General features: G+C 43.1%; 1 protein-coding gene across 1 annotated transcript in view; it reads right to left on the reverse strand.

Moving 5' to 3' along the window:
* stk10 (serine/threonine kinase 10) overlaps positions 1-15,815 on the reverse strand; it is a 41,227-nt gene that overhangs the window by 3,983 nt on the left and 21,429 nt on the right. Inside the window, exons 5-13 of the mRNA XM_084564230.1 lie at positions 15,342-15,414; positions 14,148-14,342; positions 13,515-13,596; positions 7,935-8,069; positions 4,290-4,616; positions 3,854-4,210; positions 1,638-1,762; positions 453-576; positions 25-204 (exon numbers count right to left, since the gene is read on the reverse strand). Coding sequence (XP_084420356.1) covers positions 25-204; positions 453-576; positions 1,638-1,762; positions 3,854-4,210; positions 4,290-4,616; positions 7,935-8,069; positions 13,515-13,596; positions 14,148-14,342; positions 15,342-15,414 — 1,598 coding nt within the window. The remainder of the gene's footprint in view (positions 1-24; positions 205-452; positions 577-1,637; positions 1,763-3,853; positions 4,211-4,289; positions 4,617-7,934; positions 8,070-13,514; positions 13,597-14,147; positions 14,343-15,341; positions 15,415-15,815) is intronic.

Consider the following 15,815-nt stretch of genomic DNA (forward strand, 5'->3'; position numbering starts at 1 on the left):
AAAGCCAAATCGTTTCAAACGTACCTCCTTCTTCTTGTGTTTTAATTGGTCCAGGAACTTGCGGTGCTCTCGTTCCTGCTCCCCTTTGATGCGCTTGCTCTCCTCCTTGAGTTTAACATTGTGGTCTGTCTCCATTTTCTCAATAGTCTGCTTCTGGTGCTTTTCCAGATTCTCTAGCTCTGTGTCGTAGTGCTTCTTCTTGGCCTGGGGCACACCGTTAGGAAAGTTTTAGGTGAAAATAAAACAGACTAACAACCACCCACAGTCTCTACAGCAGTAATTTTACATATGATTAAGACCGTAAGGGTAATCAACTACACCAAATACTATGGATATGTTAATTTGACACAAACTACAGGATGCAACAACAAACATGCTTGCATGGATGTTGCACTGCATTACATGTTCCAAGTTGTCCTTCTGAAACTTGCGTGGCTGACTGACTGACTCACATGCATTTCCTGATCGAAACGCCTATGCATTTGTTCCCTCTGTGATTCCAGTTTGGCATTGAGAGTAGCCTGAGCACGGTGCTCTTCCTTCTGCAGCAAACGAAGGTCACGCAGCTCCTGTCGCCTGAAAAACACAAGTTTTAACACGGCATGTCAGAGGTTTCTTGGCATGACTCCTACGGATTTGTCTTCTCGTTTAAGTTTGAAATGTGGAAAATGCAGTCTCCAGTCTGAGGACACGTTTTTAGGTTTTCACCAGGTTATTTATGTCCTGCTGGAGCAGAAAATCTGGTTAAATAGAGGCTAAATAAAAATAAATAAATAAAAACAAAATGATCACTTGACTAATAGGAATCACAAGTGGTCGTTAATTATAATGACTGGGTATTGAGCAGCACTTCCTTGCTGCGGCGGTTAGAAAAGAAGGACGCATTAGAAGAAAATAATCATGAAGAGGTTTCTATACAGAAAAAGCATTAATGCAAACACAGGCTGGCATAATGAAAGCAAAATATATGTATGTCTTTGTCATTTTTTTTAGAGATTTGTCACTAAACATTAAGTACAGGAATCACTCATAGAAGCCAAGCATAGATTTCACTGTAGTCTTTGGTGTAATGTCATACCATTGCCACTAGATGACAGTATTAATACACAGCTGCTTCAAATCTGCTGCAGAGTGTTTACAACTGTTTTAAATAACTGGAGAAAAAAAAAAGTGCTCATTTAAAATTTAAAAAGTAAAGTCTGTTTGCTCAAAACAAAACAAAAAAAAAACTGCATGGATCCTTCAGCTGGAACTCCTTCACCAAAATACAGATAACCTCATCTTCACCCTGCCCTTAAAGTGACTTCAGAGACATTTTATTTTTCTCCCAAAACAGCCCCAAGTTTAGAGGTTTTTCCACAATACTTCGTTCATTTTTAATGTCGAGGGACGAAAGCCCCAAAGAGCATGATACCATAAATGGTAAGTGTACTAAAAGCAACAACATCCAAACAGGCCACTTATCACGGCAGAGCCTTCACCCTGCGCCGAGGAACGAGCGGACTCAAGCCCGTGGCCTCATTTACAGAGAAGGGAAAGATTTGGTTTTCCAGGAAAGAAGTGGGGAAAAACACAGAGCCTGTCTGTGTAACTATATCTCTAAGAGTGTTGATTGTCGAGTATAGTCACCAACATACCTCAGGAATCTCATCTCCTCGTCTTTCTTCTCGTCATCCCTGATGATCTTGGAGGTGGTCACACTCACCTCCACGCCGTCGATGACAAACCTCCTGGTTCGCTTCAGGGTCTTACTTGAAAAGTCCTGACGGGCAGACAGAGGAGGGTCAAAGGTCACAAAATATATATAAATAAATAAGGATGCACCTGAAGCACATGACAGACATTTCCTTGTGCTTGTGTACGTGCAGGTTCTGTAGTTCCACCAGTTTAGAACCGACCTCCAACACAATTTGAAGACCAGTGATAATGTTTTGTTCCAAAATCATTACCCACAATGCAACGTCACCACTGACAGTTTATTTGGTGATTCAGGTGCGTTATGCTAGTAGTGGTCTCGAGCTAAGAGAACTTCCCCCTGAAATGTTTGTGATTCCCAGCGCAGCATTTGAATGCGGTGGAAAGGAGAGGCCGCTGTGTGCGCGTGTTGACGAAGGCGTTAATAATCCTGTCAGTCAGGTTTTACTGTAACAAGCAGAGATCGCTCCATCCGTCAGCGTGATGGGGAGCGCCCGTCGTGCAGGAAGTAACAACAACACACAGCCTCATAAATATGACGGTGTGACCTGGCCCCTCAGCTTTCATTAACTCTTCTTTATCCAAATTTGGATTTGTGAAACTCTGAATCGGAAAGATTTGGCCTGTACTTGGAATTCAAGGATCAAATCATGACCTTTTTCTTGGACTCCAGCTCAAATATGGACGAACTTTCTGGAAGTTTAACAGGTCAATCAAAAAGTTAAAGCACAACAGAACGATCTAGAACATGACCTCATCTTTTAACTCAACAGGCGACACTGTCACAGCAAAGTCATGTGGTTTTTCCATTGTCTCATATCCAAATTGGTGTCCACAGACAATATTTACAAAACTGATACGACTGGTTTACTTGGTAAACACTGGGCAGGTCAAACCCTGGAGGCCGTCATTTCCTAGTTTATAAATAGTTTCTATATATATATAGGGATAGGTGGAGTTGCTTTTCAGGCACAACTTTACCTGCTCACAAAGGTGCAGGGTGGAGGGACTCTAACAAGACTTTATTAATTCGTTTCTTAGCCCTTGATAATAATCCTGTTGTTTAACGTGAGCAGAATCAAACTAAGAAAGCGATCAATGTGACGACAGAATGAACCGAGGAAGCTCTTCTCCACGCAGAGAGGGATTTATTTAGGTTTGTCTGAAATGTTGCTAGCCTGCCCGTGAAGCCAACACAGCTGAGCAAACAGACTCCATACGAGTCCGTGTACGGCTCCTGTCACGGCCGACGGCAACTCGTTGCTACTGTGCCGTTTAGTCTCTTTCTACCTAGCGTGCTACTGTGGATGTATTATTAGCTAAACGCCGGGCCCGTCGACAAATGATACATCGCTTGTGCCGTTCTCATGAGCACATGCACGCACTGTGCAGACGTGCACTCCTCCTATCCAGAAAGAAGACAGTCCATTATCCCTGTTCTGGAAAAACTTCAACATGCCACGAGCAGACATGACTCCATGCGCAGTCAATAGGACTTCAATCGCGGCCAGTCCATAAGCCTCCAGAAGCAGCTGAGAGACAATGAGCTGCACAGAAGCGCCCATTCACAGTGGTGAATGCTGGACTGTGCCCACACAAAGGGCACCACTGCTCCCGATGAATGGAAAGTGTTGCATATTTGGCTTCTCCTCCCTAACTTCTAGCCTCCTAACCGCTCTCCCTCACTGGGCGCAGATCTGGTGAATCAGTAAGCTGAGAGAAACCGATCGGAAAATTGATTAAAAATAAAAAATTTGAAGTTTCCCTTTTGGGGGTGGAAGCGTAATTCACCAGAAATAATAACAACAACAACCAGTAGAAACAAACAAAAAAAAAAAATTGTGTCATTCTCTCTGTTCCTCATAAGTGTAATGTGTGGCGCAAGCCTAAAGGGACACAGGCAATCCTCTGTTTCAGACGGCCAACGCCCACACCCCAAAAACACAACACAATGCAGTTTCAGTTCCTCCATGGATGCAGAGAAATAATTTTTTCCAAGGAGGGGTTTCCCTGCAGAGGCAGGGGGCTGCACTTGGATACTGGTCTATTTCACAGTGAAGAAATGTTCTTTTGAAACACTTGAGGGATAAATCTGCATCAACAAACCGCTACCTTATCTTATTACGGAAAAGGATGTTTTGCTCGCATGTTGACTCACCCTTGCGTACATGGAGATGCTCTCCTTGTGGAGCGAAATGTCCATGCTCTCGGACGCCATGCTGCCCGCGTCAGAGGCCCGTTTGTTGATAATTCCTCCATTGATATAAGGGGAGATAGTCTCAGAGATTCCTCCCATCGATATCCGCTCTTGGGTACCCTTGATTAGGTTTTCGCTGGGCCCAGAACGAGGTGTGGGTACTGGTGCAGGAGCAGAAGAGGGAGTGGGTGCAGGAATGGCAGCAGGACTTGGAGTTGGTTGTTCTCTGTTGACTGTAGTGTTGCTGGCATGTTCCTCAGAAGACTCAGATTGACGGAGAGATGGCGGCTGTTCCGTCTCTGGGGTCTCCACAGCACCCTTGAAATAAATTTTATTACATCAGTCAATACTTCAACAGCAATATGTCATTTTCTCATTTGGAAACTTTAAAAAGCACCTTCTCCTCCTCCATCGTCGGCGTACTCTTCCCATCCTCAATGCCCGAGTCTGAGCTGGAAGTCTTGGTTGACGCCTCGCTCTCGGATTTCTCTGACTCGAGGGTGACTTCGTCGGCCAGTTTGTCGGCCATCTCTTCCCCATCCTTCGGAGGGAGACCGCCCCGCGGCAGGGGAACAGGCAACACCATGTCGGGGCCTGGGGGCTCCTGCGTCGGTGTACCCACCTCATCCCTTTTCCTGACAAAAGGTATTGACGTGGTTGGGGAGGGCGTAGTGGGGCTCGGGCTGTCCGGAGAATGGTCTCCCTCCAAACTGGTCTGACTAGTCTGGGAACAGAGAGGGGTTGTTAAGCATTGATGTTTTTCAGGCTTTAAGTGATTGGTAGTCTCCCAAATGTTAATGTTTTCAACCTTTGCTTTTAGTCCAAATGCTAATGGTTAAAGGCCTCCCTCCCAGCTTCCTTAACTTAGCAGGAATAGCTGCATTCCTGCTTTTAAACTGTGGGGGCTTTGATCTAATCTAATGAATGTATTCTGTAATAAATACAGTACAAATTAAAAGCCTGTGGCAGGGCTGACAGTCAGGGAGCAAACTGCATGTAGAGTTATATTTAATTACGCCTGCAGATGTCTTGCAAAAAGCAAAGACTGGGATTAAAAATTAAAGAATAGTGACCAAAAAAAAAAAAAAGGATTACACGCTAAAAGCTTCCTAAAAATGGCACGACTCCTACAGTTATGGTATCATGGTCTGGTGAGGAACAGATTTAAATTTAGGAACCCAATGGAATAACCTGAATTGGGCATTCATTACGCACATATAGGTATAAGGTGCATATTTCACCAAAGGAATAACATCAAATCTTTAGCGGTTAAGAGAGAGGGCATATATTTGAATTTAAAACCAATTTGTCACCCTAATGAAACACATATTACATAGCCAACAGTAATATTGAGTTGTTAAATCTTTATATTCTGCTGATTTGATCCATTTTTAATGCAGACTGTTCAACAAAACGTCTTCCTTCTTCATTTACCACTTCCTGTTTTGGTCTAGCTTTGAGTGTATTTTAAGCTCGCATATAAAATCTTCTATTTTCTGGCATCCACACAGAGAAAAGATCCCAATAAACTGGACCGCAGGCCGCCGCACAGTCGACTCAGCGTAGAAGAAGAGCAACAGCAGGAACCCGCGGCGGCTCACTAGCGCCTTCTTCCATGAGGCGGAAGAAGTACTCTGGCACTTTTTCAGTGCGGTTTATTGTCAGATCAACAAATGTGTTACACGCCTACATGAAACACATCCGCTAGGCTATGGAACATGATGACATATGATAAAATTGTGTACAACCATTATATTGTTGACATACAGAGAGACAGCCACAGGCGCGCGCCCAGCCCAGTTTGAGAGAATTTGCGCAATCCGAGGTGAGGCTCAGCTCACTGACAAGTAGTATGATTTATTTCATCAATAGCATAATGTATTTTATCGTCATTACTCGTCACGACAACAGGTGACGCCTTGCCTCACCTGAACGCACATTCCCGCCCCACTGCATTCCCCAAACATCACAGACCAGAAGGGAAAGTATTGTTTCAGCAGCGGTGAAGTGTCACACACGAGTGAGACTAGAACCCTTTGGTCTATAATTACAAAAACCCGCTGAGGTTGTTGTTTGGTGATCATGCGCGGAGCTTCTGTCAATCTGAAAGGGCCTCCATCTTGAAATACCACTTCCTCTGTGGTAAACGACACCATCTGACATGTTTACGATCAGGTTCAGCCTCCCTGTTGTCTCGCACTCAGACATTTCTGTCTGGCCGTGCGCGATGTAGAGGAAGAGAGTGGCGCTTTGTAATTGTATATGTGGGAGTTTGTGCACGAGCCCAGTTAGTTTCCATTATTATACTAATAAAGGAAGATATGTAGATATCTACACTAACTATAATATTTCCTTATAAATAAATGGTCCTTCACCATCTGCCGGACTATGTTGAGGATGTTCTATAAGTCTGTGGTGTCCAGTGCGCTGCCGTATGCCGTTGCATGCATGCATGAATGGACTCAACAAACTGGAAGGCCAGTGATGTTGTAGGGGTGGACCTGGACTCTCTGGACTCTCTGAACACTGTGTAAGAGAGGAGGATGCTGGCAAAAGTGAAGAGTGGACAACTCTACACACCCACTCCACAACACACTGGCCAGTCTAAGGAGTACCTTCAGTAACATCATCCTACCCAAATGCACCACAGAACGCCACATGAAGTCGTTCCTGCCTGTGGCCATCAAACTTTATAACTCCTCCGTCTGAGTGTTGCTCACTCTCAACACTAATCAGACTCTTTTTAATCTATTTGCAACCGTCGCTTTATGGGAGCAACAGCAACGAAACATTTTCCTTGAAGGATTAATAAAGTATTCCGATTCTGATATCCAGATAAAAGCAGCACAGCAAACCAGTTATTTTGGGAAAACACTTTTCTTTTCAGTCAACTTTTCAGCAGGAGTGCTCTGCAAAAGTCATCCATTATGCAGAGGCAAGTCATTGTTCCCAAATCACTTCTGCAGCTTGCCTTTTAAATACCCTAACAGAGCCAATATACTTTTTAAAACACGCTTACTTAGCTTTCACTCCTACAATGTTTCAGTAATTAACCACAGCGATGTCTACTTAAGAGTTCACACACCCTTATATTTTGGCAACTTCTTAAGTGCTAACTTTCCTGACACTATGCTGGAGTCAAGTCATTTGCCTCAGCTGATTTGGAAGTTGTCAAACTTGGTAGATAAGCGAGATAAGCGAGAAAACGTTCATCTTCATGGGGAAAAACACTTCTGTGAGCGACGCATTCGTCTCATTACAGTTTCCTCTTGACAGGATTGTTTTCGAGGATCCTCTATAGCTGTTGTTTTTATTTAAGGGCCAGGGTATCTTGGCAGAACAATGAGCGACCTTAAATAATTTACTCCATCAGGGCTCGTGAGGCGACGGCCGCTTCTGTGCAGAAGCGAGGCCAAAGGCAGCGCCTATATTTAACCATGTGTGGGTGTGGGTGAATGCCAGTATTCCGGGTTCTGTTCCTTTGTTTGTGCAGAGGGCAGGCGGTAAACTGCACTCTGGTACCGTGCTGCTTTCTAATCTTATGTCCTCTGTGGATTTATGAATGACTTCTGCAGAATGCATCATCAATCCTTTGTCTGGAAGGCTATGTTTACCAAAAAAAAAAAAAAAGTGTAGTTCGAAGGGGTCAGCTAGGGAAGTGTTTAAGGCATAAGCATGCTTTTTTGGGGTTGCACGTGTAGGTGAGTGCACGCCTTTGCGCGATTATGACACTCTGGTCACACTAAATTAAGGCCTTTTTTTAAATTCTTACTGATCCGTTTCCTCTTCAGACCACACAGGGAGAAAAAAAAAAAAATTTTCACGCTCAAGGAAGATGCATTTTACTAAGTAAAGAGTAAATCTAAATCACTGAATTTACTGTTCCATTATCATGTTGTAAATTCAAATAACGTGCCTTCTGTCAGCCCAGCAGCCTAAAGCCACCAGACCTTTTAGCTAATCTACTGGGAGGGTAAGGACTACACATGCTCTTTTTTGGAAACAAAGAAGAAAATGAAGGAACAAGATCCAATTTGGGTACCACAGTGAGCTCCATGGCGTCGTCCTCCTCTCCTTCCTCTCTATTGTCTTCTATTTCCTCCATGACCTCAGCCTTGGCCTCGGCCACCAGCTCTCTCAGCGGACGGTTGGACGTCACCGATTTCACAAAACGGTGCTGTGGACAAAACAGAGAGAGAGAGACAGAGAGAGAGTGAGAGATGGCCATTTAAGGTTAACCATCAATGAAAAGTGTCCAGAATGACTGGCAATTAAAAAGGCAAAAAGAAAAGCAAGACAGTTCTTAATTTTAAGGTTGTAAACACTGAACACCATTCAGTTGGTGCCCAAAGCTTGTGACCACAGGATAAACAACTCTTGAGGCAATGAGACAATATTTGCGGAAGCTTCTTCATAATAAAAGGTAAATAGAGGACGTGAAAGGCTTAAATTAAATAAAAAGGATGTGAAACCGTTAACACAGCTCAAAGGGTCACCGGGAAAATGAAGGCACCCTGCAAAACAAAATTCTAGTGACACATAATTGCAGCCGAGTGCATAAATCCGCCGCCCACGGAGCAGCTAGAGGCCGTGAGCACGCAAGGAGGCTCCAAGTAACTTTCACTGCAGGAGACTCTCTATCCACCACCTGCCACTTCCTGAGCAGCTACAACAACAGCAACCTTACAATACAACTCTCCCTCTGATAAAACCCAACATCACGCACTCGAAATAGAAGACCGACTTCAGTTCATGCGGCGGCTGTGGAGAAAATGCGCATTTCGCTGCGGCGCAACAGAGACAATAATCAGTGGAGTGCAAGGGAGATAAAAAGCTAAATTAAAAGTGTGAGTGCTGCTGGGATAAAAGGCTGATCATTTATTATTTAGAGGCGTTGCTCTGCTGTGTAATTTAATTGGAACAGCTGACAAAGGGAAAAGGCTACAAGTGGTGCTGGACCATGAAGTGAAGTCAGGATGCACAAGTACGTGCAGGAGCTTGTCCTTGAGGACTGCATTAGGCCGTCCAAAGACAAACAACAGTCAGTTATTGTCTAATGAGTAGTGTGCATGCTGAGCGCCATTTAACCATTTCTTAAACCACAGTGGAAATAAGAAGAAAAGCACAAAGAACTGTTTGTCTGAGCCCGTCTTGTGGCATCAGATTAAGATCCAGATGAAGCGATTGTTCCATTCAACCGTGAATCTTAGTTTATGCAGGTTTTTAATGGCAGTGTAGCAGATATCCTGCAGAGCATCGTAAAATTCACGATTTACGAGGTGTATTATGTACGGGTCCGTGCATCATTTTCACGGTTTCTATTAACCAAAGTTGTATACTGTAAATATCCTGCTGCAATATCGATACATATATTGTATAATCGTGTATAACTATCAAGTATAAAAGGCTCTGGTCAAGCATGTGCAAATCAATGATCGATTTGTGATCCACTTCCAGGTCGCAAAAATCATTAAAATGGAAAAAAATCAAATATCAAAATGAAATGCTTCCTTGGGACTGATATTGGTTTGTGCATTTTTGGAGTATTTCGAGTTTGAGTTTAAAACACTTGTACATTGGCTCTTACAGGCGTGGATCATTCATCCCGAGGCCCGGGGAAAGTTAAACACAAAATTTTCTGATGTTCTCTGCAGAAAAACCTGGTGCTTCTCCAGATTCAGAAGACAAACACTCAGAGATAAGTGTCATAACATCTAAACTGATCCATATGAATACATATGAATATATAATATGCTGTAAACAACTTCTTCACCTACAAACGGTTTTAAATGAATCAAATAATTAACGTTTTCTCCTTTAGATCAAACAAAAGGCTTTTTAAATTGAAAATCAAATAAATTCTTATTTTTTTTATCTTAGACTCTAAAAGCAGACTTGAAATTATTATTTGGTTTTTAATCTGAACATAAAATCAAAAGCCAGAAAACCAGACTCTTTTTACTGCATCACATTCATATAATAATAGAAAGAAAAATGTAATTTTCCCTGTTTTTCATAATGGATTTTATCAAATATCAAATGAACCAACGGCCTATCCTTCTTATAAACAGATAAATCCTGGTCAGCCTCCAGCCTTATTCATTTTATTATTATTTCAACACAAGCCGTGACTGATGCAGAGGACAGCCACACTGGTTAATTAAAGACACGCTTACAGTTGAGCTCAAATGATTTAGATTCCAACAACAACCACACCACCACTTCCTGAGTCATCAACCGAGAGGCCATTTAAAACCTGTGGTGGTACACATGAAACAAACATGCGCTGGGAAAAATGGATTTTGTGATGCTTGGAAGAGACTGTTTTGACTTTTGCCCTTAAACGCATGTGTGCGCTGCAAAAATAAGGTATCTGCACTTCCACTAGGACACTTCATGGACAGTCTTAAAGATAAGATAAGGTTTTATTTGTCACATGCACAGTTTTACATAGTACATTGCACAAGTAATGCTGTGTAGCAGATTTTTGTACCTGCAGTCAGTAGTAAAAAAAATCTAGTAAAAACTGTAATAATTACACAAGTTTAGCTAGTTCCCTTTTTCATCTGGAGTCGTTTCCTTCGGGTATTGAACAACTTTCTTTAGATAATTGTAAATCTCCATGGTCACGGCTTTTAACAAGTGGCGATAAAGAGATCATCTAACTCAGAGGTCTTCAACAGGGGGTCCTGCAGGGGGGGTCGCATAGGTTTAGGTTGATTAGACATTTTTTTCCACAAATTTAAATGTCTTTACACATAAACATAAGTAGGGGGTCCCCGCGTCACTTCTCCATCAGTTTGGGCGTCCTTGGCCTGGAAAACGCTGAAGACCCCTGATCTAACTAAATAGGGAGAGATGATTTCAGGAGCAACAGGAAAAACAACGCAAGCACAACGTTTGAAACGTGCACATATATTTCCAATATTTCGTTATGAGACCCTGGCAGGCCGCCATAGTATTAACATTGTATGTGAAACACTGAAATAATTATTTTTATGTTCCAGGAAAATACCTCAAGTACGTCAGTGAACATCTCAGTAGTCAGCTTCTAAATATTTATTGCTACAACTTAAGCGTGGACCTCACAGGCTGAAGAGAGACACAGCTTCCTTGTGTTTTTTTTACTGACACCAAGCATGAAGATATGGATCAGTGGAGTTTATTCCCTCTCTTTCAGGGTTCACGTTGCGTTAGGCCCAGAGAAGCTGGAGATCCGTCACACATGGCTGGGTGTGAAAAGGTTAAATGTGAACCAAGTGGCCTTTCCGAGCAGGAGGCTTCATTTAGGGCAGAGTTACCCGTGCAGCAGATGACGGCAGAGGGTGCATCTCTTTCTGTCTGGGTGAAGTTTCACATGGCTTTTTGGGGGCTTTTTCTTTTCGACTGAGGAGATTTGGGTCAGTGATGGGCGGTTCAGAGGTTAAGAAATGTTTTTTTAGGGTTAAGGTTATAATTAGGTTAAAGAAGTAGTCATTTTGGTCTATATAAATAAGACAGACTTCTTATTTACCCAAATTTTGAAATATCAGGCTCAGATTTGTCTCACACATGAGTTGCTCCCTGAACCGAAATATTTAAATTATATTTTATGTTTCCTGAAAATAGTCTATTACTCGCAGAAACGAAATAGTTTTGATACTTTTCGTACGAGGAAGCTTTGCCAGTGACACCATAAAGATTCTGACCACAAGAAACTATGTGGGAGGAGAAGCTACATTCAGCTAGTCATCCAGATGGTTTCCTGCCAGACGTACAGCAGCAGTGACTGATACTGTGTCATGTTGTTTTGTATACACATGTGGGACAGGCGGAAGGCTAGAAGGAGCAGGAATGAGGTTAAAACATGTTCAAACTAATTCCTGTTTTGGATGAAAAGCTGGATGACGAACGCTTCATGAAGCTTTGAAGCCTACACACTTATCTGTGATTAATTTCCGCGAATGACGAGTCTAAAACTTGTCATGACATCATGAATTATCAGCAGCATGTAACGCCATCATTGCACAAGTATCCTCAGCCGTTGGGAGCAGCAGGCACGATAAACATCTGAAACTTCCAGCACGGCACCAAAAAATGGACCGCGCCCGTCTCCCTCTCCCCTCCACCCCCCCACCACACACGCCGTAGAGCACATGCAGAATTCCCAGCGGGCCCGGGTCTAGGATTTTCATCTTTTGCCTCTCTGTAATTGGCCAGAGGTGGCGGGCGCAGGGTGATCCGGGCGTGCCATTGGCCGAGTAGCGGGAATGTAAATAGCTGGCATTCCCTCAGCTGTGGGATACAGACAGGAAACCGTGGCTCTGAATTTTAATAGACACTACTCTTGTTCTTTAATCCCCACCCTGTTCACTGCTTTCTTCTGGATTCTGAGAAACATTTGTCACAGCTCACATTCAGATATTGGCGTTTTATTGCCAGAAAATAATTTATTGGCCTCTCATTGGTGCTATTCCATGTGAGTCAGTATTTAAAAATCTTTGTTTCTCTTTCCTACATTTACATGGGCAGTAGTTCCTTCAAGGGATTCAAATAATTCTGTAAAATGCAAAATGGCTCTAACCATTGTACAATGTGTACATTGTACAATCTGACAGAAATACCAACTGGATGAAGTGGTTATTAGACACTTATATTTTCCTACTGAATGGATTATCAAAGGGTTACACCACCCCTCTATATCAAACTGAAAACTACCTCCAAACAGGCCAGTCGGTTGTGATTGGGCTATTATGCCGCAAACAGATTACATGTGTCAATGTGAACGAAGAAGGAGTCTGAATTTAGGTGGATTTAAAAGAAAACAAGAATCTATTTGTCGTGCAACTACTTTGAGAGCAACACTTTTGTGGTCCTAAAGCGCAGTTTATGTCTCTGTGGGACAATGACGCCGTAACCTACGTACATAGCCTACGCCGGTGCGAGCCATTTACACTCGTGCGCTCGTCAGTCTGGCTCGCTCTGTTACAACGCCACCCAAACGCTGGTCGGCTTTGTGTCTTTTTTCCCCGGTCGGGTTAATTTTTGTTTCTACTTCCTGCTTCACTTTCAACAATGGCGACTGAAACTTACGCCAAAATCTCTGAACCTCCCGAGTTAACCTTTCCTTAATGTGTTCCATCTTTATTGATCCAAAACATTCAATTTGAAAATGGCAGAGATGGAGAAACAGCGGCAAAAATACTAAAGCAACTACCAAGCGGACCAATCACAGCTCTTGTGTTCTCCGTCGTCCTGGCACGTAGTTACATTTCTTGGGAGGTGAACGTCAGGCTACATAAACCGCTCATTAGTGTCTTCACCATCCTTAGCTGTACCTTTGTCTTCCTTTCACTTATTTTCCCCCCTGCAGTCATACTCCTGTCTGCTCCATTGCTTTCCCACTCTCATACACCTTCTATTGCCCGTGCCCTCCACAGAGCACCACACACTTCCCCAGCATAGATCACTCCATTCAGGTCTTAAAATAGAAGATTAAATCGCTGTGTATGCATGTGTGTGTGTGTGTCCGTTCAAGATAAAGACTGAGCGAGGACAATGTTCCAACATTATGCCAAAGTGCAGCACTGTATTGTATTTTCTAGAGACTACGTAAAGCTGCAAACACTGCGTCAGCGCCTACCTCCAAGAGCTGTGCTGCAGTTGGACGCGTCTCCGTGTTTTTGTCCAAAGCCGTCCTCAGGAAATCTTTAAAGTCTTGCGACCTTGGATAAGTACGAGAAAACAACCGTTAATCAAAGAAGAAAACAAAGAGGCGGGGAGAGATGGATGAAGGAGCACCTATGACATCACTAAAAGAATTTGTGCATTTACAGATATACGATGTTGATACACGTGGATCGTCTTTGTGCACATCTGTGTTTCGTAGCACAAAGCTTTCAAGGGAATGATGAGTCAGCGCTCCACCTGATAACTCTGCTTTTGGGGCAATAAATCTGCTGCTATGGAACAGTCAGGCTCATAAAAGTAATAGGAAAGAAGTTTGGCTGCTCTCTGCTGAGTTGTTGCTGTAGTTTTGCAAAAGGCAGAATGAATTGCAGGTGGAGAGGGGGAGGACAATCTGATTCATGGAATGTCTACTGGAGATTACAGCAAACCGAGTGTGCAGAAAATGGTTATATATTATGCAATTAAAGGACTTGATGAAATCCAGACAGGAAGATATAAGATTTCTTCTGTGGTGTAAGCGACTTGTGCAACTCCACAGTTGAGTATGCAACAGCCGAATTCAGATTCCTTTCTAATGGACGCTCACCATTTATGCGACTGCTCCAGGGTGGGAGGGTCCGACTTGGCGATCTTCAGCAACACCCTCATGGGGTTGAGCTCATGGTGCGGGGGTTCGATCTGCGCCAGCTCGATCAGCGTGATTCCCAGAGACCAGATGTCGGCCTTGTAGTCGTACGGAGCATCCTTCATGGTCTCGCACATGACCACCTCTGGAGCCATCCTGCAAAACAAGAAGGTTAAACGTTTATAGCGGCCAAGGCATATGGACCGTATGATGTGGCTTTCTAGTTAAACTGAGCATGAAGATGTGTCCAGTCAGAACAAATATGCCTGCATGGAACAACCTCAATCAGAACATCGTGGCCTAATCGGGTCAGACTGATATTAGAGCCTAAAGACCATGTAAAAGCTTCAGATGATCTTTTCTCTCTAAGTGGAAAAATATTCTTTCCAAAGCATGCGTGCCCCCATGTGGGGTAAACACCCGTTTCCATGAAGGGCAGAAACATGACAAATGGAGGTAGCAAAACAACTACTTGCTCAAGGATGACTAAAGCTAGAATCTATGCGGGTAGTGCCAGTCTCCTTCATCTTTCCCCTATTGAATCTTCTTCTTCTTCTTCTGTTATATTTCAGGCAGATTTGACGCTGCACAAAGGCAATAAAAGTTAGAGGTTTGGCAGCATCGTTTTATTTGGTGGCCGGGTAAACTCTGATCAGAATGACTTCAGTGAGGTTGCAGAAATATTGCTCATGTAAACACAGCCACTGCTGACTTCAGCAAATCTGTGAAATCGTTTGCGGTGCTAATGCGTGTTGAGCAACATGAGGGCGCAGTCATGTTTCCACTCAGCTGGGAGGGTATCCCTGATGGACGATAAGCTGTTCTAGTCAATGGTTAACTGCTTCCAACCTCATTCTCATGAAGGATAACACTATGGAACAATGTTCACTGAGAACCTTTTCCAGTTTAGTAAAGAGAAAAAACCTTGCATTGTTGTGACAACAGCGAAGGGTTGAAGCGAAGGCGGAGTTGATTTTCTCGGTTAAGTGTTTGTGTACACAACATCACGCTCTTTCAAGGGCTATCAAAGATAAGGCTACATGTAACGTTTAAATGCAAGCAATTGTAATAATCCAGGGTGTAGCATTAAGGCAACGCGATGCCTTGATTCTCAGATTATCCCAGTATGTCAAGAGGAGTCCAGGTCTTACTCACCAGTATGGCGTTCCAATGAAAGAATCTCTTCTTTGCAAGGTTTTGGTATTTTTTGCAGAGACACCAAAATCAGCTGCAAGAATAAAAACAGAGAAAAAAAAAAAATCATGAAATATAGTTGAAAGACAATAAGAAGGAACTTAAATTAAATAAAAATCTATTTTATTTCCCTTGTATTGGAGTAGACCAAAGAGTTTGCAGCTTGTAAAGATGTCATGACTTTGTAATGGGAGGAGATGTAAAGCCAGAATCAAGTGAATTTATAGCAGCTCCTTTTTCCAAACTAGTTGCCCCGATTCCCTGACATAACCCTCAGATTACAGGCGGGTTGTTTTCCTTTCGGCGGAACAAGTTTTTTGTTTTTTTGTTGTTTTTTGTTTGGCAGAGGCTCTAAGATTTTGCACACAACGCATCGGGCTCACTGCTACAATTACAACATGGCATGTTCTATTACAGGGACTCTCTCGGTCTCTG

Source organism: Chelon labrosus (genome assembly GCF_963514085.1).
Source record: "Chelon labrosus genome assembly, chromosome: 17".
In the NCBI taxonomy this organism is placed as follows: Eukaryota; Metazoa; Chordata; class Actinopteri; order Mugiliformes; family Mugilidae; genus Chelon; species Chelon labrosus.